This window comes from Athalia rosae, chromosome 6 (assembly GCF_917208135.1).
Source record: "Athalia rosae chromosome 6, iyAthRosa1.1, whole genome shotgun sequence".
NCBI classification, from domain to species: Eukaryota; Metazoa; Arthropoda; class Insecta; order Hymenoptera; family Athaliidae; genus Athalia; species Athalia rosae.
Genome location: NC_064031.1, coordinates 13,533,039 through 13,559,412, shown reverse-complemented (window position 1 = coordinate 13,559,412; position 26,374 = coordinate 13,533,039). Strand labels below are relative to the sequence as shown.

Below are 26,374 nucleotides of genomic sequence, written 5' to 3'. Positions count from 1 at the left end.
CCTTTCCGGAGAGAAGCTTAATATATTGGCTTCGTAAGAGTCAGAGAGACGGGGCAGGGGGGGTGTAGGGGGGCGGGGGCCGAGGATCGCTCGAATCGACTGACGAGGCCAATAACGGACGCGTGGAACCGCACAGAGAAAAAGAGAGGTAAAGTCTATCGGGTTGACCGATTTGGCGGCGACGCGGTTCCACGTAATTATATCCTAACGTATATATAACGAGGCGTCTTTTTCAATTTTCAGACTGCTAGCTCTATTGTAATTGTAAACCATCTCCTTCCCCCTTACGTTGCACGCGGCGTTGATCCTCACGCACGTGCGGATATACAGATGAATTACACGCGTGTACACGGACAGATTATATATATTTGTATGTATATACGACTGCGCGGAGGAAACTACGAGCTCCTCGTTTTCGTCGGGGTTAATGACAGACCTGACGACGGTACGTACGGCGTCGCGACGCTACGGAATAGGACTCCTCCAATTTTCCGTTTCCCAACGTCGAGCGAACGAACGAACGAACGAACGAGCAGTCGTATGCGGGTGGCCGTTTGACGAATAATTTTAATTATATTTCCGGCGAGCTCGCTTCTGCCAGAAATTATTGGGCGGGTCGAGTTATCAGATAAAACACAAAGTTGGACTGCAGTTCGCCGCATACCCGAGGAATTCCGACGAACTAATCCAAGTTAAAATGATATTCGGATAATAAAAAGGAATAGGTAGTCGGTGGCGCAAAGTGATGAATTAATCCTCACGGGGTCGCGAAAATGAATTTCACAGTCGGTGTGATATATACGAGGATAAATAGAATAGAATCTAGTTGCGGGTAGGTAGGTAGCGAGTAGGAGGAGAAGTTGCGGGTGTACCTAGTCGTATATAATGCATATCTAGTAGATAGGTGCCCCCGGTACTTTGGGTTGTTCGCGAATAAAAGAGTAATTTTCCGGGTGGTGAGACGCCGATAATGGGCTTGCAGACTGCCGAGTCGACTGGAAAGTGATTAAGCACACATGACAGAGCTCGCGGACTCGCCAGGATATTGCCAACCCCCGTTTTCGACCCTCTTCCATCCCTCCCGCCCCGATTTCCACTTTTCACCGCATCTCCTCGAGAGCGAACCTACGGCAAAACTGCCCCCGTCGTACCCCACCCTTCCCCCCCGCCTTTCTCGTTCCCAATTTCGATTCCCGTATACGTACGAATCCCTCCGGAATACACAGCCCGGGTTGAATCCTATCTTCTCTCGACTCTCACTCCGCTCTTCAACGTCCCCCTTCGCCGTGCGACGTAACTGAGCCAACCGTAAAACTCGATGCTCAATTTTGCCTTGACCAACCCTTGCGTGATTCTTAAGAGGGGTCATTATATGCACTCGGTCATTTTTGTACTCTGTATTTTAGCGTCACCCTGTACTTGATATTTTGCATTTCATCCCACCTAGTGCACGAATTACGCTGTACGGGTGAATTAGTTAATGTAGTTCGAGGGAGAAGAAGTTATCGGGGTTCGATGTTCAAGTAGTGCAAGGTGGTACCCGGAGAAGGTGGAAACCTTGCAGGGTGGTACGAGCAAAGGTAGCTATATCGAATGTCCGTCCCTACCGTCGACTGCGAACCGCACAGAAGAGTTCACCCTCGAAAACGGATTCATTAATCAGCGGTGGTTGGCAACAATGCACCCCGACGCACCTCGACGACGACGGAACCCCCTCGCGTCGTCACCGTTACACGCGGAGGTGGCGCAATTAATTCGATAATCTTACAGCGCGATTCGAAAACTAGTCGTACCTCAAATATTCCGCGATAGTCTCGAACCGGGGGGGGGGGAAAAAAATTAATAAACAATAAAAAAAAAGAAAAAGCTAAAAACTGAAAGAAAGCGAAGAGACGAGGGGGAAGAATTTTTTTCCCTGCCGCTCGAGTAGTTGACGTCGACGAGCAGGTTGTCCGCTGACGAAGGATGGAAAAGTGTAGCTAGGGAGCCAGAGGGTGGCGCGGTGTACAAGGTAGGTAGGTAGGTGGCTACTGGAAGACCGAAGGTAGGTGGGGGGTGGAACCCCTTGACCCGGCTCCGAAGGGAGGCTGCATGCCTGGCTGATTAGCCTAATGGTGAGTTCTCCTCTTATTCTCGTACTCGACGCCAGTTCGCGAGCCAGGAGGGTCTTTCCCATCCCCGAATCCCCCCGCCCAGCATCCGACTCCCGACTCCCGACTACCGACCGAACCTGGGCCTCTATATATATTCTCGACGACTCGCCCCCACGACGACCTCTCGACGACCCCACAAGAGAAACTGCTGCTTGCTCGGTCGCGTATCTCCTCGACTCCACGTGAAATATTCTCCCAATTATTCGCTTAAAAATGTCAATATTTACTCCACCCACCGCTGTACGACGACATAAACACCGCACAAAAATACACCGGGAAAACTGATGAACAACAAGTCGGACTCGACTTTGATGCGCAATGTATAATACGGGGCATCGGAGAACGACGAACGTGAAACAATGCGTTTGTTTGGGTTTCGTTCGCGAGACGTTATAGATAGAGGCATCCGACGCGAGACCGTACGAATTGATATTCGAGAGATCGGGTGACAGATTTTTTTTAAAAACGGATCAAAGTAGCGCTGAGTTATGAATCGATGGTTCGCAAATGATGAATCGCGAACTATGGCTGATACAGAAATTTTACGATGCTATTAATAATATCAGCTTTACAGGTTTATTGAGTAAATCTTTTGTCGACATCACGTAGAACGTGACAATCTGAGGAAATCTGCGCTCATCTGTCCTGCGAATAAGTTGCGCGCGGTATAGTGAAAAATCTATCATCGCGTCTCATCGGACATCGATCGAAGGACTGAGAATTATACAACGAGAGTTCAAAGGCGGAGAAGAGCAAACGGTAAAATAAATAAGAAGAAAACGAGCGATAGGAAACCAGAAGCAAATAAATTTTATCAAAGGAGAGTTTTCAGAAATAAATTTAGCCGAATTATGATTGAGAAAGCTTTCGTCGAAACGGACATAGATCGTTGGATTTTTCATTTAACCGATTTTCCCCGCTGGTACCGAGGGTGCTTAATCGTCAGTCCTTCGTTTTACAATTATTCTGAAATTAGATATGGTGACATGCAATATTCGCGAAATTGACCTCCACCTTAGTCGTAACCACCCATCACCTCCACCCTAGTTGCGGGCTACAATGCTGAAACAATTAATTGTACGAACAAGTTGAACTACAATCAAAGTCGGACGCTTCGTTGATCGAATGATCATTGTTCAAATAATCGTGCGATCAAATTCTCAATAATTAGCACCATAGTTAACAAGCCATTGAAACAGCATTGGGTTGAGCAACACATTTTCATTTCAACGATAAATCTACCTGTACGCATAGCTGTTATATCCTTTTTCGTACGTCATGCGGTAGCCAAAAAAAAAAATTCCAGACATGTTTCAAGTCCCGAAAAGCAAGCAAAAAAAAGGACTTCTTTCCGCAATGAAAATTCAAGTGTTAATGAAAAGCTACCGTGGCAGCATTGACTGATGACGAATAAAGCATTTAGTGACCGTTGAGACCGTTCCCCTTTTCAAGGATTCCATCGTCATCACCTGTATCGTTTAGTTTATCAATCAAAACGAAACAGAGAGCGAAAGGACACTATAAAAAAATTCAAACCATCACCAAACGGTTCGTGTCTCGCGTGACTTGTATGTACTCGTAATAACTGAGAAGGGGACGGTCTTCGAAACCAGATTCAGATATACTCCTGCACCTTGGGGGTTCGAGGATGACGAACTAGGTAATCGTCGATTAGGAAGTGCGGTGCGGGGTGACGCCGAAGCAATGAGAGAGTGTTACAGCGAATTAGGTGTGCGTGCGAGCTTTTCTGCGTGTTAGTATTTCAGTGTCGACGGTTCACGTTCACGATCGTAGGCTGTGGCCATAGAAATGTGTTACCGTCTACTATCGTGCGCGTGGGGTGGGTATAGGCGGAGGGAAGGGGGGCTGCTGACCTGTGGAGGCTGCTGCGGCAAGGAGTCGTTTCCAGTGCGTGGGGTGTGTAGATGGGCCGTGTGGTGGCCAATACTCACCGGCCGCGGCCGCTTTGCTCGCGTCCAGCGTGCCGTAAGGAGGTATTCCCATGTGGGCGGGGGGTGGTTGTGACAGGTGATCGCCGTTCGGGCAAAAGAAAGGGAGACCACTCGGGTGCGTCCCTGCCAGACCCATCTTGCTCGCCTGTAACAAAAAAAAAATAGAGAACAATCAGTCGTCGTTATTTCGATGATTCGGGGGGAAAAAAGAATTTGGCGCGATTGTGGATGTACAGCGGGTGGCTGTCGGGTAGTTTCGAGTAAGATAAAGATTCTCGAATGCCCCGAGGTATCCCCGTCGTTTCGATGAAATTTTTCTTTCAATCTCGACGGCGAACAGAACTTTGATAAAAATGAGTAAAATATCGGAATATACCGGAAGAGCGGGGCAAGGAAAGACGTAGAGCGCGAGAGAGAGAAGCACACAGGGGTTGGAGGTACGCTTCTATAGCTACTTGTTGAGATTGAAGGACTAATTTTTCATCTTTTTCTCCTTTTTGCTTTGAATATTCTTTATTCGTCTCCTATAACCGTAAAGGCTGGGCTAAAATTAGCCAGCCGATGTTTTTCAATCGAAACGAAGCTTTCTCCTGTACCCCCCCTCTGCCTTGATCGGGCGAGTCAAGCGAGCCTATAGAGACGGAAGGTGGTCGATGACTGGAGTGGTTTCGCCCTAATCAACCGGTGCTTACCACGAGGACCGCGGTATCGCGGATTGATCTCACCGCGAGTAAGAGGCCAGGATCAAAGGGCTCGCTCTCCATCCATAGAAGAACTCGTGAGAGTAGCTTGGTCGCTTCCTCGGCGTTACAGGATTCCTCCTCGGTACCAAAATTTTCCTCCTCAAAATCCGAGTTCTCGCCGCGTTCTTTATCGTCAATTTTTTTTGCATCCTCAACCTCCTCTTTCTCAGCCGACGTCTCGAACACCGTGTCATTCTCCCTTTCGTTCTCGTCTTCTTCCCTGTACTCCGCATCGACCTCTTTCTTCAGTGCGATCTCAACGCTACCCTCCTCTCGCGGTAGTTCGTCAAGGATCCACGTAGCTACGTCGGTCTCATCCACCTCGAGTCCCGCGTCTCGCGCTAGTCCTTGAAGTTCCTCCAGCAAAAGTCTGTCCTCGTTTTGCTCCGCGACGCCGTGAAACCTCGACGACAACCACGAGGGTCCGGACGCTCCCCCGATATTTTCCCTTCCGATTTCCAGGTCGTTTCGAATCGCCGACCAGCTTCTGCTGAACGTCTCCGAACGGACGTTCAGCCAAGCTCTGTGGAGGCCTACGAACGCCTCTTTCAGGTTGAATTTTTTTATGTGCCCTACGAGTCCGATCTCGGTGGCACCCCGCTTGATGTCCATCAGTCCGCTGGAGAGAAGACCGAGCGCGAGTCGTACCCGAAGTTCGGAATTTACCAGTCTCGGCTCGAGACAGTCGGGCGAAACGATTACCAAACGGATGAGACCGTCGGCTGTTACGCAGTCGCTTTCGGGCGGTAGGTAATCCGCCCTCTCGGCGACCAGAACAGCCCCGTCAGGGTGCATAACGGTTGCCGCGGCAGCGAACTCGTTGTGGAACCACCAGAGAAATAGATCCGGTGTGAGCGAACCCCTGCCACCCCCGGCATACACTACCGGTTGGGTGACCATGTTCACCCTTCGAAGACATCGGGGTCTCCAGTATTTTCCGGCTATCAGAAGTCGCATTCTGTGACGGCCTTCCTGATCGGCGGCACCCACGACCCACACCCTTTCGACGCCTGGTGGCGAACGACGTCCTGGAACGTCCTTCCAGTCCAGGTGGCATACGTGGGCGAGATAAACTCGACTGGAATCGAATTCCTTGAGGGCCGATCTGAGGCTCTCAGTTTCGCTGGAAGATATAGCGGCCGACGAAGGACTCGCGGTGCAATGGGAGGGATTATCGGATTCGTTGATATCCGCCGTTGAATTATCTTCGGTGCGGTCGTGGTGCCACTTTCCGATCCATTCGGAGGTCGGTACCTCGAGCGGGTCCCCGATCGGATCCGGGGCCTCATTCGCGGGGCCGGTGGTAGTGGTAATCGAGGGTGAATCGGAGCGGCTTCGACGACGTCTTTCGACCCATCGCGTCGGGCTATTTTCGAGGCTCTCGGCGTCGTCGTCCAGGACCTGGCGCACGCGCGTACCACCCCTGCATCGACCCTCTCGATGTCTCTGGCGCCTCGCCGTTGCCGAGGTAGCGGCAGCGGTGCCCTTTTCCGGTATCATCTTCGTCCCAGTGCTACCAATGTTCCGATCAGGTGCATCCGAAGCACGAACGTCGGCAGGGTTATCGGGATCACCCCGAGGTGTCGGAGGATCCTCCTGTACTTTGAGTCCTCCTCCTCCTCCTCCTCCTCCTCCTCCTCCTCCTCTTCGGGCCGCTCTTGGACGCGCACATTTACCCCCCCGCAGCGACATGACGATCGCAGGGGGGGATTTTCACGCGATACGAACAAAAGGCTGATCCTTTTCGGCGATGCACTACGCGAGGAGTTAAGCGACACCAAAGTCGTCCTCGTGGGACTTTCGGCGACGATTGCGACGGCGGTAACGTCGCTGTTGCTGCCGCTGCCAGTGCTGCATCAGGCGAGCCGTCCCACGACCGAGAGGTGACTGAGCGGCAGCGACGCAACCGTCAAAGGCCCGACCGAGAACGGAGGGCTTTGATGTTCCGCCGCCCATCGCGCACAAAGCGAAAGCGACCGAGAAGCGTGGGGATCCCTCTTGGTATCTCTGTCGCTCTCTGGCAACCCCACCGCGGCTTTCCGACCCGCCGCCGACCCACCGTCCGACCGAGTCATCCTCCTTTTCGTCCTCGACGACGTCCTCGTCTATCGCTTCAAAGTTCACCGAATGTACGGCGAAATCGGACGGGTGTGACGTATTCTCCCGGTTCGCCGTCGTCGTGGAAAGTAGTACGGAAACCGATGTACGAAGAAGAAAAAGCTTCTCCCGAATCCCTCCTCGTCTTCGAGGGCGATTTTGAAGCCGATCCAAGGTCTTCCGAGCCGACGAAAAACTTGTTGCCGATTCCGCGGTACTTCGTAGATACGTGGACACGTCGCGGAATATTTATTCGTGAAATTTCGAACACGCGGTGTCGTCATATTTTATTACGTTTCATTTTATAATTAGGTCGAAATAGTCGGCGGGATACACAGTCGTCGCTCGGTCGGATATACACATATATATATTTATGCACAAATTTTGGGTGGTCCAGGTCGGGCGAGTGATGTAATAATTAACGGGGAAGGCATGTAATGATTTTACCCACATCAAAGCGGATCCGTGACAACGTTTGCGGTCTACAGCTGCTGCAGTGCAGTGATTAACGTTTATCGAAACGAGTTATGCGAACTCGTCCGTTGCACCGTGGGTTTCCATAACATGGCGCATGTGTGCAGGAAATACGAGTAAACCGGGGGATTAGTAATTCCATTTTCACTTCGAACCAGACGACGGAAATTTTTGCCCGTGAAAACCGTAGCGACGACGACGTCGACGACGACTCGGGCGAGTATTGTACTCGACGACGAGACGACGTAAATATTACTTCCGTTGAAGTGCGTTATTAAAAAGTACTCGAGGATTTTTTCTCCTCGATGCAGCGACTTTTCTGAGATCGAGTCGAGTCATTTGTTACTTTTAGATATGCATTAGCGGGTGGCGTAAAGTGTTCTAAAATTGGCAACGACGAGCGTGTACCGGCCGTTAATCGGGGCGCGGTAACCACGTCTCGGAAATGTTCAATGACGGCTTCGGTTATCGGAAAGATGACGACGACGACGATGACGATGATTTAATCACCTAGCTCCCGGTTATTTTTATTTTCTGCAGAACGTGCAGCGATGCATTATTCAAGATTTTCGCTCTTGCGCTCGGTTGAAGCGGCATACTTTAGCAGTTAGCTTTAGCTCAGCCGTGCAATTCCGAGTAAATAGATCGAGATAAACGGGGAGCTTGTACCGAGTATCGAAAAGATTACCTCGCAGCTCTTCCAGCGAGTCTGGGGCAAAGAATGGAGTCGACGGCGTGTTCGAGATCCGGAGTAGTTCAAGGGGTTCGTTCGTCGGTATTGGTAGGGGGTGGTTATTAGCTATCCCCGTATCTCAGCTACGTTACGGCTACACCTAGGCGCCACGGTATAATGGGAAGGATGTAAGAGAAGAAATAAATTTCAAACGTTGAAAATTGGCTAGGCAAACGGCGAGGGAGGCTGGTCGGTACCTAGCGGCACCAGCGGCGGCAGTAGCGCGGTGGCCTCTGCAGGCAGGTAGAAGTGCATGAATTATTTGAAATACATTAATCCGACTGGCTTCCAGTGGAGTTCCTCCATTTTCCTACCAAGCGCGGAGTATGAGGGCGTTGAATGGAGCCAGTGCTCGGTGTACCCAGGGGCGGGGGTGGCCAACCCCAAGCTCAGTTGCCTGGGCAACGTGGGAGTCAGAGGAGGAGGTGGAGGAGAAGGCGGCCAACCCCGGGGGTGGCGGTGATGCTCGACGACGAGGACGAGGAGAAAAGGGAGATGGAGATGGCAGCGGGCGACGGGGGATGGGGACGTGGACGGGGACGGTGACGGGGATGGGGATAAAGTAGGTGCGCGACCGTACGACCGAAACGACGGACAGGCGAACGTCTCTCGATGATGGCTCGAATTATCAAACGATACACGAGGACCGATGGAGGAAGGAGAGCGGCGATGGGGAGTGCGGGATAAACGACGGAGAAGAGAGGCGGGCGAGGCGCGCGGAGGGGTTACGCTAAATATTCGATCTCCCACGGCGGTAGCCCTGTACATGTAACGCACGCAGATATATGTAAAAGGCAGAATACCCAGTCAAAGATGTGTGTACATGCACGTGTGTACGCCGTATAGCCCTGCGTACGCGTACGCGAGATGATAAAGTGGTCTCGCGTGCGGGGTAGTCGATCGAAACGACCCCCGTAAAACCGAGAATCGGAGCTGCTTGTATTTCTATTCGAGAATTATGGATGATTAGAAAATATTCGTCGGGCAGAATCTTGTTCCGAAAAATTTTAGTTCCTTTTTCGATTATCTCTCTGCCTTTTTTCACCCACCCCGCGCACTTTGTTCGCGTACGCGAATGCTCGTAGGTAAAAGTTTGGAGGAACTTGGGTCGATGTATTCTTGTTGAGAATCGTTCGAGTCATGTGCAAGTGTAATTTAGCCACCCCGTTCCGATCGGTCGATTCGTTTGATGTTGCTTCGAATCAATAGACTTTCTGCTCACCCACCCACACCGACACGAACACCACGCACCAATACGAACGCCCACGCGAGGTTGTTCCGGGGTTGTTCGCGTCAAACTGTGCGGATCTCTACACGGGTGAAAATATCTTAATCCGTTTTCGAACCGTTTCATTTTATCAGCGAGACAATTTTCGAGACTTGACTCCCTCTCTCTTTGCTTTTCTTTTTACCCAACTTGCTTTTCTCTCTTTCCAATCTTTACATCTTTTTTTTTTCCTTTTTTATTTTTTTTTTTCATACCATTCCCTCACATCTCTCGTTCGCTGTATTCAACGTTTCCGTCTCTTTCTCTCTCTCTCTCTCTCCACTGGTCCGAATTCCGAAGACATCAAACGTGTGACGCGTGTCTTGATTCTTTTTCCTTCGTCTCTTTGAAAATTCCTACAACTCGCGACTGGAAACTGTGCCATTGGCGCGATAAAGGGAACAGGTTTTTCGCGTGCACCAAGGCGTACGCGTGTACAATGAGCGTATAAAAGTGTATTTACAATCGTACAAAAATATCTCACTCGAATAATTCACAAGTCTTTTTTATTTCCATGCTTTATTTTTGCTCGCGAAGCAATAAAACAAGAAAAAAATCATCGTGAATTTTATTCACCCCTGTCTCCCCCCCCCCACCGACTTCGTTAACAATTCGATAAAAATTTCATGACTTCACCTAGATAGACGCAGAATTTATTGAAAAAAAAAAAAAAAAAAAAAAATGATCGTATGATCGAGTGAGTGAATTTTTGGTAAAAATTTATCCGAAAATTTCCAACGAAAAGCTCGTACTTTTCGCGAGCAACCCCACGAGTTAAACTTCAATAAGTTTCACGCATCTGGGGCACCGAGAAATTATTGAACTTTGTTATAAGATAACTCTAAAATAACTTTGACCCAGTCCAAGAATGTGATTGACCTCATAATAAATGTTGTAGACAGTTTCCGAGATTAATTGCAGTAGGAAATTTTGTCGCAGCAGCTGCTGCAGGTGAAAGGACAGCGCGAATTTCAAGAGCAGAGGGGCAAAGAGCGTCGCGGGAAGGACCACTACCGCACGAGTTATTGATTAGATTTTCAACTTGTTCCACCCGTACTTCTCTCACCCTCTCCCCCTTCCCAGCAGCCGTTCCCGCAAGTTACGAAACCGCGGTGCTTTTTATCTCCTTTTAAAACATGCCTGTATAAACATAAATAAACATTCCGAGAATCGATTCGCTGTATAAAACGCGCGGATCGGATGCTGGAAATGTGTGTCGAAGAAAAATAAAAAAATAAAATAGAATAAATAATAATGCGCGAAAATGTGTGTATACCATCGGCATTGCTTTGGCGCCGTGTAGAATTTTCCGAAATCAGAGCGAGAACGTATTTCGGAATACGGTACGGTACACGTAATATTCCAAGAATAAAAGAGCAAGAAGAACGAGGTCGTAAGATATATTCGTTTCTAATTTCCGTACCCCTCAAAGATTTTAAGTTGAAGAAAACCATTCGGCGCGGTGGCGATATTCTACAAGTAGATCTTCCGCAGTCATCTAAAATTTTTAGGGAGCCGGCAACACCTATTTCCAGGATTATGAGTCAAGGGTGGAAAATTGTCGACCACTTTTTCAAGAAGTGTTAGTCAAGTGGAGCAGTAACGCAGGAGGCTAGAACTTGGGGAGTACTTTGGTGACCCGGAGCCGTTTTCTAAGATGCTAGGGGAGGTCTGAGAGGGAGGATGTAAAGGGCAGGGAGGCTAGAAAAGAGGGAATAGAGAAAAAGCGGAAAGAAAAGAAGAAGAAGAAGAAAGAAAAAAAGAAAAGGGAATAGAAAAGAGGCGGTACCACGACGTACTCCCCGGTGCGTATAGGGTGAAAATCTTGCATTTGGCAGCCCGATCGAAGTGGGCCGATTCTCATGTGGGTATTAAAGGGGGGTTGGCCAGCGGAGCTTTCTCTGGTTATCGACGACGGATGGATGGACCATAGCAGCTCGGAGGGTGTTCAGGATATGGCGTAGAGGGTTGGTTGAGGGCCGTGACGGCCAATCCGAAGGAATCGTCGTCATGGCAACCGGCGCCTGCGTCCACAGCTGGGTGCATAGCGTTCGTTTATATATACGTTATCCAAAGACTCACGCCCCCGCGACGACGGTAATGTCGCGCAAGTGGCGAACGGAACGAGCAAAACTCACCGGAGGTGCTATTACCAACTTTATGTACTTTTAACCCACATACGACTATAGCGATTACAATCAGCTGCTCGCGCAACCGTTACAATTTAACGTCGGAATTGTTGCCTTTTCTCAAAATAACCGATGAAAATGTCTATCACCCGTAAACCGAAACGTCTACGATGATAATCGCTAGCTGTGATGAATTTAAATATCATTCACGGTGGACGGAAATTTTGTTGACTTTATATTTCGCTTCGCTCTACTGAAATTTCGAGTGGGCAGCAACGTTGCAAGTTTTCAAGCCTAAAGGGTTCGCGGGAGTAGGGAGTATCCGTATAAAAAAGGGCCAATGTACTCCAGTTTTCTATGCTACGCGTAGAAAGCCCACTTTAGGGCATTCGGCATCTAGTGGTCAAAATTAAGTGAAAAAAAATCCGAGAGCCAAGAAAAAAATGATCGAAAAATGACAAAGCTCCTGGAGGGGTCCGTAGACGGAAGAATTTACGCGCGCTACCCCCCAGGATTGGTGAATATCGTCCGGATTCGGCGACACTCACTCGCTCGTTTTTCGCGGTTCGCGGCGACTAGAGGTGAAAAAAATAAGAATGGAAGGTCGGTAAGAAGAGGCGGTGGCGGTAGCTGGTTCGTGAGTAGGTAGGCATGAAAAAGCAGCGAGAACTGGGCACGTGGCTCGCTCGAAACACTCGAATAATAATAAAGAAAAGACGACGCAAGAAAAGCAAGAGGAGGCGAAAAGACCGCGAGGGGGTGGAAAACTAAAAAGAAAGGGAGAAAAGAGACGAGGAGAAAAAAGGAAAAGAAAAAAGAAATAAATAAAAATGGTGAGCGGGAGAGAGCCAAGGAAATTTTGCCCTCGCGCTGCACCACGGCGACTTTTGGATCTCCTCTTTCTAAGCGCCAGCCGGCACTAACGGCTCTCTCCTCTTCTTCGCCGCTCTATAAAACGACGCGTCCTTCGCCCGCGTATTGTTTATTTCGAAAGCCTTTGAACAATTGAGCGGTACCGCGCACTCCCCCCTCAATACCACCCTCGTTCGCGTCCACATCCGCGCCCTTGCTTTCCAGGGAGCCCCGAGGGTGCACAGGCCTGCCAAACCCAGCAGTTCCCCCCCTAAACTTCTCGACGTTGGTACTACGTAATTACATATTACAGTTACGGGAGAAATTCTATACCCATAAGCTTTGGGGTTCGTATGGGTGGGCCGGTATCAGACGGTGCCCCGATGGATGGATAACGTAATTCGGAACGACACGTACCAACGTAATCTAAACGCTGAACTCTGAACTCCGGAAATGTTTAAATTTTAAGAACGAAGAATCATCCTCGCAGCGCATCGCGACCGACCAACGAGGTAAGAACAACGGCGGTACGTACAGGCGGCATCGTTGAGGGTGGTTTTCTTTCGTTCCGGAGGTACAATGTTTACCTAGCAGCGACTTATTCGAGGCGCTTTTGATCTCGTACCTCACCTACAAAAATATCCTTTTAAAGTAAGCGGATACGTCGTGGGCGTAGAGAGCAGAGGGTGTATACAGCCTATTTAATATACAAAACCTATTTTCGGTGGACTTGGAGAGGCGGGGGAGGAAGGAGGGTGGCAACTTTTCACCGCCGATAGCCGCCGCTGCCGGTGTCGGTGTCGGTGTCGCGACGACGCCGTTCGGATGTGCCAGATATCTTCAGAACTCGCGTGTGCGTGGCAAAAATGGCATCAAAGGCGGGGGAGATGAAAACTGAACGACGCGCGGTGACTCCGCATCGCGACGCCTGGTGTAAAACGCGTGTATACCTTTACGCCCGACGCCGCGACGCCTCCCGAGTTAGCCCCTACAAAGATTACCCCCCCGACTCCGTCGACTTACGAATCGAATAAATCCACCGCGAGTAGTTTTTTTCTCTTCAGATATTTTTTCATCACCGGATCGTCACCGTCGATTTCGGCCAAAATGCGAGATTTTTCAAAACGCGTAAAGTTTCTGTTTCGTTTCGGAAATAACGTGGCTCTCGGTACCTCGAAAATTCGAATAAGAATACGGGGGCGAAGACGTCGACTCCGACGCCGACGCTTTCTCGACGTCGCAGTAGTAAGTGCCCTCTGTGCAATCAGCGGCGCAGTCGAGGAGGAGGAGGTCGTTTGATCTGAAAAATTTTTATATACACACACAGAATCCAGAGGCGGGCAAACGAGACCCAGTCACCTGCGGCAGGTCAAAGTTCGTCTCGGATTAAAGTACGTCCGAACAGTCAAAGTCAATCACATTCTCATTTCTCATCAGTTTTTTTTTTTTCACACTAACGCGTTTAATCTAACCTTCCGCTTTTTTCCGGATCCGCCTTCGCACCAAATTTTTCCCCCCCCCACGAACATTCGCTCGCTCGTTTTCTCCGTCCGTTCCTTTGTTACGTACCGTTAGAATTCGATAGCCGAGAGAATTTCGAGACGATTTTCGCTCCGTTACGGGGTGGCCGACTGCTGCTGCTCGTTGCTCCGTACGTACTTTATCCACTCACCGACCTAATCTCGTATGGCTTCAACGTTTCCTGTGTCGACGGTGGTTTTCCACTACTCGACCGTACGAGAGCCACGACTTTATTTCCGTTCTCAAGGGCGCGAGTTGACGACCACCGACGCAGCAGTTAGACAGGTATATAGCAACAAAACGGAGTTCTACGCGATGCAGCCACCTTTTTAATAATTACATACGGAAACCGCCGACACGGCGACATTATACGGGCGCCGGAAATTTCAATGCTGCCGTTATATACCACCTTATAATGCGCACGAGTCTCGTTCACCATTGAATAATAAAGAAAAGAAGGAAGAACGGGCGGGCGAAAAAAAAAAGACTGGAATTAAAAATTACAAAATCGGATGTAAGGAACGAGGCCAGTTGAAAATTCGTTTCTCGTACGATTTCTTGGTGTTTTGACGACACTTGTTTACATCGCGAGAGACCACTCAATGACGAATAAAAGATGGAAAGCATACATCGCGTCTGATATATATTTGCGGAATATAAATATGATTTGCGGACAGCGCGACGATCTGAGATTGTTTCAAGTTTACATCGCGTTATAACCACCCATGGCGAATATTTCGTCTTATTCGCTCTCCTTTTTCCCCGATTGAATTTCCTTTTTTTTTTTTTTCATTTTTCGATTAATCTTTTTATTCATTTTTATTCGTTGCCTTCCATTTTGAATTTTTTACTTCAGATGGACAAGAGAATGCACTCGAACGGTTACGGTTGCGGCTGCTGCGTCGCATAACGTGGAACTTTAATGGGTCTTGAGAAGCCGACATCTGACCCCCGCGAGCGGTATACCAATCGCTCGCTTATCTCCTCGCGATAAATTTGCCCACCGTTTGCACCGTACGCTATTATACTTGCAGCGGCACTCTCCGGAGTCAGCAACTCTCTCTAAACTTCCGGGTTGCGTATCGGTGTCAGTTATTTTTTTCGCTTTTTTTTCTTTCTTTTTCAACCTTTTTCTCTTTCCTGTTGATCATACATTACGCACTCCCACTAACTTTTACCGCGTCAGTGCTTATATATTTTACGACGTGCGTTGAAATTCGTTGGAAAGAAAATACGACGCGGAGTTTCGTTCAATTTTCACTCTCCCGATTTCCTCTTCGCTCGTAATATTTCCTCGGCCCGACACTATCGCGCGAGAGGAAATCCGTTGAAAGGGAATATAGACGGGAAGAAAAAGGGAGAGAAAAAAGTAAAGATCGGAATAGTGGAATGAAATAAAGTACAGAGGTTAAATTATTCGGTTTTACATGCCTCGGCGCATACATGTGAAGTTACGCGCACACGTCGGTGATGAAATTTTTCGGAGACGAAAGAGGAGAGCAGCAGCGCCTCTTTACCCCAAGCTTACGGTGCTCCGCAGTTCGCCATTTTCAGTTTAGAATAACCTGAACGTTATTGCGAGTTTCAAATTGCGTCATCACGACGCTCGTTTAGAATATCAACCCTCGAAACGGGGTCGAACGAAAGAAGGGACGAGCGAGGAGGAAGGGTCGCGAAATCGAGGGTACGGGAAAACGCGCCGGGGGTGGAGAGGGGCGACGGAGGGGCGACGGAGGGGGGGTGATCAAGACGAGAGAAAATAGCGTCGAGAAAGCGAGAGATAAGAGATTGTGGAAAGGACGAGCGGAAGGGGGAGGACTAGAATTTTTCACGTATGCACGTTCTCGTTACAAGGCCGCGCGTACGTCCGTCCTACCCACGGTAGCATATTTATCAGCGGGTGTTGTCGGGGGTGGATGTGGATACGCGAGGAGAGGGTGGCACGGGGGGTAGGGGGGGGGAGGCGAACGAGGACCGCGGAGGGTGCCTGTCGGCAGGATCAAAGGGCGGCGCTCGTGCGAGTCTACGGAGTGCGAGGAGAGAGAAACGAGGGGGGTTCGGGGGGGATGGGAGGGGGGAATCATGGGGGTAGATGGAGATGGGGTGGATTCGCGGAGGGAAGAAATGGAACCGGCAGGGTCTGCACCTCGTGTACGCGTACGTGTGCGGTGTCTGAAACGTAGGCGTGCGCGTAAGCGAGCGAACGACATGCGCAGGGATAGCGCGAGCGAGTCGAAACACACGCGGGGCGGGGGGGGTGTGCGAAAGGCGACAACGAGCAAATCTGATTTTCGCTTCACTTGCCCCGTCTCTACCCTCCACCTTTACCTCCGCCCGACCGCCGCCGTTTCACCCTCGGGGACACCGTCGTCGTAGCCGTATAGTCCCGGTGGCCTCGACTTTCGCACACTCCGTAGATCGCATACTAAAGAACCTCGCGAATCGGGAGGGACCGAGATGAAGGAAAAGGACAGACGCCGCGTCACGTCCGCCTGCGACTGGTGTTACGACAAACTTTTTCCTCTTCCTTTTTTTACACTCCTCCTATTTTCTTACTTTCTTTTACCTTCTTCCGTTCTTTACCCCGAACCTTCGAAACGTGAGGAATATCAACCCGTCCGAGGCCGCCCTCCTAACCCATTCTCGGTGCGTCGTTGACATTGGAAAAGTTTCAATAAACTGAAGCACACGTCACCGCTCGTCACTCGGCTGCCATATTTAATATTCTTCGTCTCCGCACAGAGAGAAACGAGTGCAAGGGAAGATAACAACGAATCAATTTCACCCTCGCATGCATAACTAGAATGCGAAGAACGACGACGCAGTCTTTTCAACAAAGCTTCGTACAGGAAAAAAAAAAAGAAAAAAAAAGTGGAGAAAGGTGAAGCATAATACCGGGGGGATGATATTATAAGCAACGCATAAAGACATCGCGCATACCTGAGTTCTGGAGCGTACATAGTCACGATATATATATTTCACATGTATGGCAAAGTCTTCTTCGACCCGGAGAACCCGGAAGCTAAACACACTCACTCCGGGCCATCGGGGATCGGTGACGCTAGTGTAACCGGCGGCGCGACCGTTACTACGATGTGTAAGTTCGCCTCGTCGCGTTCCAATTCTTAAAACGAATATATCTCCCGTGTAATGAAACGCGAGCGAGCCGTGTATAATATATTATAAACCGCAGGCACGCGCACACCTCCGAGTCGAACGCACGCCGTCGGTCGATTTAAAAGCGACACTTTGCAATAGACAAATTATAGGCTAACCACACGAGAGTTGCCATTGTATCTCTCGATAATTGCGTTGCATTCGACGCGAGATATTAGGTAAATACGTACACGTAATAGAACCGTATGTACGTAACGTGAACCGCGATTAAATCTCCATCGAAAGTATGCGGAGCAATATACGCGTATTTTTCTCAGCTATCGTTCTCACAAGATAGGAAGAGAATGCCGGTGGATAGGAGCGGCTCATATTCGCACCATATCGAGCAAAATAACCGTTATAATACCTTGTAACTTGTCTTCGGGTGTGGAAAATTGTTGTCGCGCTTACCACCTATCCGGGTGTGAAAGTCGCTGTTTCGTCCGTTCGCTATGATTCACGTGTACCGTACGTCGATGACGAAAATACGAAGTCGATAGCAAAGAAAAAAAAAAAAAAACAGTCCGTCAAAAATTGGATCAGAAAACGAGCGCAAAGCAAAACTGGCGAGATAAAAGCAACGCGAAAGGTGGCGTAAGTCCGTACGTACGTGGCGTGTTATGGCGTTAGATTGTTACCTGTAGGGTGGAATTGAGGAACACGGGCGGACGTGACATCATCAAGAGAAGTTAATTGCAAACGACGCGCGATAGTACCTAAATTATAGCGTAAACTAGCTACGAGACTTTGACACCCCCGTGCTCGCGCCGGTGCATCACCGCCCCCGTCCCTCCTCCTCCTCCTCCTCCGCCTTCTCCTCTTCCTCTTCCTCCGTCTGCACAATCACTTCTTACAGAAATTGCACGTGTATACACGGCGGTACAGGTGGTAGTCGTACAAATTATACATACGCGCATGATTACATGTCACCGAGGTGCGCTGCAAACTCCGAGGTAAAATCGGTGGAACGACTGGAGAGAGAGAGAGAGAGAGAGAGAGAGAAAACTTCGCGATTAGAAGAATTTGACGCGTTACGTGTAATCAGAGCGCATACGACGAGGTGCGCCATTTGGTGTTTCACGAATCTGATGGGCGTGCGCGTTACGATTAAACACTGTCGGCAAGATCACGGTGAAAGCGGTATAAAAATCAGGGCTATACGAACGAGGCGGGCTGTTACCGAACGAAAAATTAAGGATACGGATGTGATTTCGTGGAGCAACCGGGGGCGAGTTTTGGAGGGCGTATAACTAGGGGGTGTAAGTGATTTGTCCATCCATTCGTTCGTTTATACATTTACGTTGTAAGTATACACGAGTCTCGGTCGTACGTATAAACGCGGGGAATCACCCTAGATCGCTTCGAGAGCGGTGCGTTACACGCGCACGGAGGAGCGTAGGGCCGAGTGGAGGGCCGCCGAGTGTATTAGGGACGTATCAGCGATCGGACGCAACACGTATCATTGTGCCGAATCTGTTCATCGTCACAAAGAGCTGCCATCGAGAGCGCGAGTGTATCTGGATATGGGATCTGCAGTGGCGGTGGTCGGTCCACGTGTCTCCCCCCCTTGTATGTACGGGGTGCCCTCGACACATTCGTTCGTTCGTTCATTCATGGACTCGATATATTTGTACTAACACGGTCAACGTGGCGAGTTGGCTCGCAGTCGGCGTTTATGTATGTATGTATGCGTGCGCGCGTGTTATTACCTCGGCGATTCGATGCGATATCGCTTTCCCTTCTCCTGTATTTTCAAGTTTGTCATCCCGCGATACCCCGCGTGCAACGGTGGGGAATTTTCAATGCGACGCGGGCAACCCCTTTTCGACGTTAAGCTCCGCGGAGCTCGACGATGCCACGCTGTTGCACAGCCTCCGAGGAAAATCGTTCGGGGAGATATAAATTCGCTGATACCGGGGCCCCGGGTTAAGTGATCTCGCTAAATTACATGTTATTACGAGGCGTTATTAGCCGAGTAATAACCGGTGAGTTATACGTTTTCTTCATTTACATGCGCCCCGCTGGGTACGCAGTGCGTGCGAGGACAGATTGCCAGGTGCTGGTGGTGCGGCGCGGCGAGGGCGATCGCATATCGCATCCACGTCACGACGAGGTGATGTGTATAATAAAGACGAAGTAACGAAGGATTTTTTATTTTATTTATTTATTTATTTTTTTTTTTTTCAACGCGCGTTCGCGTTCGTTTATTCAACTTATTTAATTTTTCTATCGCGTTCAAGTTTTATCCGCGCTATTGGTTTCGAACGAGCGACCAGAGCCCGGAGGAGAGAAAACGAAGTTTTACGAGCGTTGCGTCGCGGGGTTGGAGAAGATGCTGAGAAAACGTGTCCGCGGGGTTTCGCTCCCGTCGAGTTCGAGTTTCGTCCTTTTTTTTTTTTTTTCTTTCTTCTTCTTCTTCCTCTTCTTCGGAGTTCCCTCGCGAAAATGCAAATTCGGTAATTCGGGTGCCTACCGCTTCGCATCAGAAACGACGAGCCCGGACAAAATTGATTTTCGGGCAATAACATCTTCCGAGAAGAGGAGCTGCGCGGGACCCAAGACCCAAAGAGACCTCGGACCCAACGGACCCGGGTGATAAATTTCGAGACACTCGAGCCAACGACGATAATTAGCACCGTAACTGCTTCTCGTGCCGAGTAAGAAAAAAACTTCCCGCAATACCGTCCGTTACATAACAAGGCGCGAAGATCGATATATTTCGTAACGACTATCGTCACCGACGATTAAAAATTATTCACACGTTTTGAAAGTAAGAGAATGCGTGAAATTGATCCGTCGCAAGTTTCACCCACGTGCGAAGATACGTCCAATCGGAAATGTTCCATATTCAGATTCCTTTGGATAAGTAAACTACGGGGTAGCGCGCGGAACTTGGATGAAAAATAATTCCATACGAGTATGTAAATGTATCGTATATTATACAAGGTCCGTACAACGTATCGTTGAGGACCGAGGGAGACGGGGTAGAAAAAGCTGAGGGTGAAGATAGCCGATACCCGGTAAATACCGTATACCGGTACGACGTTATATACAGTACCTACTCGTTCTTTAGTCAAACCCCCCACCCGATTTCAATCGAAACTTCAAACGGTGCAGCACGGGATCATGATTGGAACAGCCTGGACCGGTCTCTGCCCTGGCCAGCTAGCTTCGACCTTCGCTAAGCAAGGGATGACGACGCCCGGCGTCCCGTTCTCGTCGGACGCGAGGGCGATGGAGAGGGAGGAGGGCGAGGGGGAGGGGGGGCATTTCGAGGGAGGCCGGGGGCGGTTCCCCCTCCTCCGTCGTTCCCCTCGTCCCCCTCGGAGCGCCCCCTCGCCACCCTGAGCCGACTCAACTCATGATGAAATTCCTAACATTCAATCGCAGTGTAACGGCCGCAACGACCCGCCTACGAATATCGCAGCTCGGTCCACCGGCCCGCTCGAATTTTCCCTACCTACCTACCTACCCCTCGGTATCGTCCTCAGGTTCAACTTTAGCTTTTGCTTTAGCTTCGGGTTCGGCTTCCAACATCGGCATCAGCATCCCCGTGCCCGTTATCGAACAACGCGCTACGCCAGCTTCCATCACGGAGCGTTGGAATTCAAATACGTTCCGTGGGAGATTGGAAAATACGGTCGATCCTCGGGGCTCCTCGTGTGTATGTGTACGCGTATATATATATACATACATCCGCATATGTATACCTCGATGTATATATAACACAGCCCCGCGTGAATACCTGACTCTCTCGGCACATCCGACTTCTTCTTTCCGAGGAACGTAATATCGTCGTGGAAACGAACGAATGCGGAGGCCATCGCGTATTCGGACCTTCGATTTGTTGAGCGCACTGAACGGAAAGGAATTGAGGGAAAAATAGACGCGGCTATGCATATACCCGCACGCTACATTATCCGAAATTTATAACATCAAAATCGCGAACGATTCGTAATAATAATATACTTTATATATTTCATAATTCAACAATGAAAGGAAAATCCGTTGAAGTCCGTCCCGAAAACGAAAGGTAGGGTACACAGGCGTACGCTGGATCCGTAGGTGACGAGTTTAGGGTTTGTGTTTCAGAATTTCGTTGTTACGAAATCCGGAAAGTTTTCAAACAAACAAATGACGCAGGTGAGTATCGGGGAGACGATCAAGTTGTAGGTTGCTTTAATCGCGTTGACGTTAAGCACGTCATCGCGTAGGTAGAAAATAACCGTAGCTAGCGTAACGCGAGGTAGCAGACCTTACGTTTAACGTGTGCCACCTATATGAACCCGGCAGGTTCACGATTAACGTACATTTCCTGGACGTGACAAATGGAAATGGCCGGGGTTATAACGTTTCGCCGTGTACGCCGAGTAGATCCTTTTATATGACTATACACACACACACACAGAGAGCCTATACCAGCTACCGTTTGCTCCCTTACGCTTCGCTTATACCTTCCGTCTTCTTCTTCTCCCATATACCTTCCTACCTATAGCACTACCTAATTACCCGAGCCCCGTGGGCGGGTTAAGGGTAAGTCTCGACGTCGGCCTCGGCGAAACGCCGCGTGTTTCTGTCGTTGACACCAAAGACTTACCCTCGACTCGCGTACACGCTGCCGAGGTGCAGGAGGGTGGAAAGGTGGAAGAGGGTGGAACGAGGAGAGTTACGAGAATGTCACGGTGGAAACCGTCTGTGGGCACTACGACGTCAAGGTACACGCGCGCGCCGGTACCTTCACCATTAGCTTTGTTTACGGCATTCAATTCCCAATCCTCAACCTATACGGCTATTTCTACCCTGTTATAGTAAATCAGGTTATCGTACGGTGTACGGTACTTAGGGCGTCGCGCGGAGGACCGGATACTCCGTATACGTATATACCACTTTTTCAAATTTAATCTAAAATTATCTATTCTACAGCGATTTTATTAAAAAAGGAGGGGAAAAAATCGGATATCGCGTCTTATCGACGGTTTATTTGAGCCCTTATTTTTTCGTAAGGAGTTTATTTATACGTATACACACACGCGCGGTGTGTATCGAAGGGCGTCGGTAAAAGTTGGCGCCGACTTAGGACGTCTTAAGATACTTTTTTTTTTTTTCCTTTTTTACCTCAGGTTTTGAAAGCTTGCGGATTGTATCAGGATTTGCGTATTTCGTTCGTGTATATATATATATATATATATAGGTGTACGTACACGTACATTCGTTCGTTTCGCTCTCTTGGTCGGATGAAAACCTTACAAATATTAAGAGGAACCCCTCGCGGCTTCGGAGGTTATTTCCTCCCCTCATTTCCCCCAAGTCCCACCACCGCCCCCCGAGTCTTTTTTTTTTTTTCCTCTCTTCTCTTTCTTTTTCCTACCCGATGTTACCCCGCTGTACTTCGACGACCGGGTCACCCGGGTTACGGAAGCCTCGCCAAAGCCGATTTATTTTTATCTCTGGCTTCGGGAGGTGAAAATATACATAATACACGTACGTGGGTCATATACTTATGGGTACATACGCGTAAACGTATATACACATTTCTTTTTTATTATTCCGCCTACTTGTAACGTTCTTCTGCATACCGGTATAACCTGCGTGAAATCCACTTGTAACATGCTACTTATCGTGTTGTGACTATTTTTTTTTTTTTTTTTACCAACGGAGTGATTCTAACGCGAGACCCTCTGTGGTTTCAGACAATTATTATTTTCCTATCGTCGAGTATCCGGGGATTTGAATAAATTTGAACAAAGGAAAAAAATCACTAAAAACCAGAAACAAAACGGAACCGTTCAACTTAATTCGAATGCGCTCTTCGCCCCACATAATCCTCGAATTTTTAACATCCGACCTGGGAAATAACCGAATTAGAGTTCGATACCCTATGGGGGGGATACGTTCGGTACACGGAATCGGCGAGAACTCGCGTGGAGACATAAGGTGGGTGGGTTACGTACGAGTACGAGGGTGGGTGCGAGAAACAGGCGACTAGAAGCGAACGCGCGCCACGTAGTCGTCGATTTTGTAGCCGCTAATGAGCGCGAGTTGGAAGCGTTCGCGCGAGATAGGTAAATTCGCAGAGACACCACCTGCGGTGCCGCCTATAATTCCACGTGTGCGTTCCACCGAAGTCCCGGGGGAAAAGGGCGTTTACGTGTCCACCTACGGACATACCCACCCTAGCTATATCGCGTATCGCATTTGCGAATTTTCATACGCGCAAGGATACTCTTAAAATTAATCTCCACAGAGAGATCGCGGGGGCGGTCTGCGCATACGATACGTGAAACGGTCCGCATCTCGACGTCGTATTTGCAAAATCTGTACGGTTACGATGAGCTTGTAGTTGTTTCACGGATATCGTATCGGTCTTAGCTCGATTTTGACGCTGGTTGCTCGCGATATCATACGATACATTTATACACGTACACGTTAATATACGTCGTTAACAAACGGAGTAACGCGACGTAACTGCACGTAGTCGTTAGCATTACTCCGCCTCCGCACCTTGTGTAATTATATTGCGAGGTGTTCGATTCACCCCTTACCACCGCAACGTCTATGCGTGCGCTCCGGCAGCCTTTGTCGTATCCTCTTACTATATTTTGTCTAGGTTCATAAGCGTCTCAAAACCGCAACTGATAACGGTGGTTTACTTTATGGCAACGTATCGCATCCAGTTTGCGAAGATAGTCGAGCTTTTCTTCTTTTTATTTTTGCTTCTTCTTTTACTTCTTGCGCGCACAAAATTTCTACGTCAGGCAAAATTTTAGCGTGGAGCTATTCTTCGGCGACATTTTTCCGGCTTCCCATTCTGTCCTCTTCATATTTCATATATCCGAAGGGGATCACCAGTTTTTCTTCGTTTTTTTTTTTTTTTTTCAGCGTGCTCATCTCCCGAATTCATTTCGTACCGTCTGTATATTCGATTTTTAACAAAATAACGTATTTTCGCAACGTATATTACATAAAAATTATCTGCGGATGATGGAATTTAACGGAGAGCCCAGCGGCGTTGTACCCGATCAAGGGAGGAAAAGATATACCTTGTAATAATAGATTGAAAAAAATGGACTATATTAAACTCGGAATTTCCGTTTAATTGTGAAAAATGAAATTTTCCCGATACTCCGTTACCTATATTCCGAAAAGCGAAATCTGCGCTAGTTGTCGGGTTCACAAAGATCGAGAAACTCCCTCGATTTTCTTCCTACCCCTCAAACGAGAATTTCCGTACACGAGAACATTGCTATTCTCGGACTTTGAACTACCCCGAACGTCCTTTCTGTATACACGGAGGTTGAATAAATCTCATCAGATTAAGTGTGCAGCAAGTACAAGCAGGGATGAAATGTAAAGGAGCCAGGAAAGTGGAGTAGAGAGCAGAATAAATGAATGTCAGCTAACATGTACCTCATGGTTCCGTGGAATGGTCGAAAAAAACGAACGGATGAAAATAAATGTTACGTACGGTACCGTGACAATTCTCTCTCTCCATTTTTTTCTGATTCCAAAATCCGAGGTAACGTAACGCGTATGTATTTGGTACTCTAGTTATCTTGCACCGTGCCTACTTGCGAGGTTCGCTTCCTACCTCGTCCAAAAAAAAAAAAAAAAAACTTGGACCAAAGAGTCTCGTCTATCCTTCGAGAAAATCCAGCTCGTTCGACTCCAGACTCCCAGCTCCCGACTCTCGGGATCGCCTACTTTCCATTGCAAAGGATGGACACAAAGCCTCTGTCCCTCACCCGCTGCTTTTATTATATCGAAATATAAAACCGCCGGGCCAACGGCGAGGAGATAAAGCGAAGGTAAAACCCTCGGACGTAAGCGACACCGCTCTATTCGCAATCTCTCCAAATATTTGCCGGTAGAAAGAGGAGGACCACCGATATCTTCGTTGTTCGACGCCAGAGTTCCGACGATGATCCTACGGTCAACTTGGTCTTCCCGGAGAAGATGATCGAATGGTTTTTTTTTTTTTTTGGGATCAACGCGATTACGACGTGGACCGAATGAGATATATAAAACGATGATCGTTAGCGCGACCCGCGAACGACCTTTGCACCCCTTGGCGGCGCACTTCCGGTCTGCGAGAGCAGGGAGATGAGAGACGAGGGTGGAATTGGTTTCCTTCTTGCGCGCCGTCGTTCGAAGCCCGTCTTCTTCGCGATTCCAGTGGAAAGACGACAGACTCTCTCCGGTAGCTTATACCCCGAAGTTATCCTCGTCGCCGGCCTTGTTCGTATTCACCCTCGAGGCTGCTTTAATTCGCTGATTAGGCGGGGACGACAAGGACCGGAAGATAATCGGGCTTTCAGCATTTCATTTTTCAATCCCCCTCCTCCTCCTCCTCGTCCTCATCCATTCTCCTCGAGAGCTATTCCTTTCTGCTTTTGCTCTCCTTTATGCGGATATACGCGGTGAGAAAATGATCTCCGATATTCCTTGGGATGAGTCTTGAAAGGTTTCGCGAAAAATTTGTTCAAGTAATAAAACCCGCGTGACGAGACGTTCGCCGTATCATTATAAAGAACTACCGCCCTCGCGTACACCTAATATCATCCCCGGTTAATTGGTCGACCGTCTCAATGGTCCCGGACCGAGGCAATTCAGCCGATTCGCGAGGAGCGATACATATATATATTATAAACACAGTGATAAGAGAGGTGTAAAAGCTCGACGTTCTAAAAGCGGTAATTTCTCACGTTCTATGTCGCATCTTCATCTTTATTTTCCCTTCATTTTCAATTTCCTTTCACGCGATGCGCACTTACGGCGGTGCGTCACGGTGGCACCCCCGCGTCGTCATCGTCGTCGTCGTCATCGTCGTCATCATGATCCTCGTCGTCGTCGCGATGATATAATAATCACATCGCCTCGCCGTATCCGCAACTTTACGAACGGCTTATGAAAGAGGGTTTCGAGGAGCGCGGGGCTATAAAGAGTACGGCATCGCGAGCCGAGATTCACGGGTGAATAATGATAATTAGAACGGTTAATTTAATTACCAAACGAGAAGTACCAAAGCGTTGAATGCGCCAACGAAGCGTAACCATGTACACGGATATTTACGACATTCGTTGCTTTAGCAGTTTGAAATGCACTTCGACGAACGAAACGTTATATTCTATACTACCATTGGTAAAACGCGACTCCGTCGTCCCCGCGGTGAAAGTCTGAGTGTATAAGTGTTCGTACATCTATGGTATGGAGTCGCGCGCGGGCGGTAGGGTCGGCCCTGGACGAGGTTGTGATATAATGTCGCAAAAGCCGTAATTTTTTCATTATACTGCTGAGACA

General features: G+C 48.9%; 1 protein-coding gene across 6 annotated transcripts in view; it reads right to left on the bottom strand.

Annotated features, from left to right (window-relative positions):
* LOC105693237 (protein pangolin, isoforms A/H/I/S) overlaps positions 1–26,374 on the bottom strand; it is a 116,206-nt gene that overhangs the window by 17,822 nt on the left and 72,010 nt on the right. The window contains exons 1-2 of one of the 6 annotated variants that reach the window (XM_048657527.1): positions 4,798–7,001; positions 4,028–4,250 (exon numbers count right to left, since the gene is read on the bottom strand). In XM_048657527.1, the coding sequence (XP_048513484.1) occupies positions 4,028–4,250; positions 4,798–6,540 (1,966 nt within the window). In that variant the 5' untranslated portion in view covers positions 6,541–7,001. Of the gene's footprint in view, positions 1–4,027; positions 4,251–4,797; positions 7,002–26,374 lie in introns of those variants that run through there. The other 5 variants (XM_048657528.1, XM_048657525.1, XM_048657526.1 and 2 more) reach the window with 5 other exon arrangements.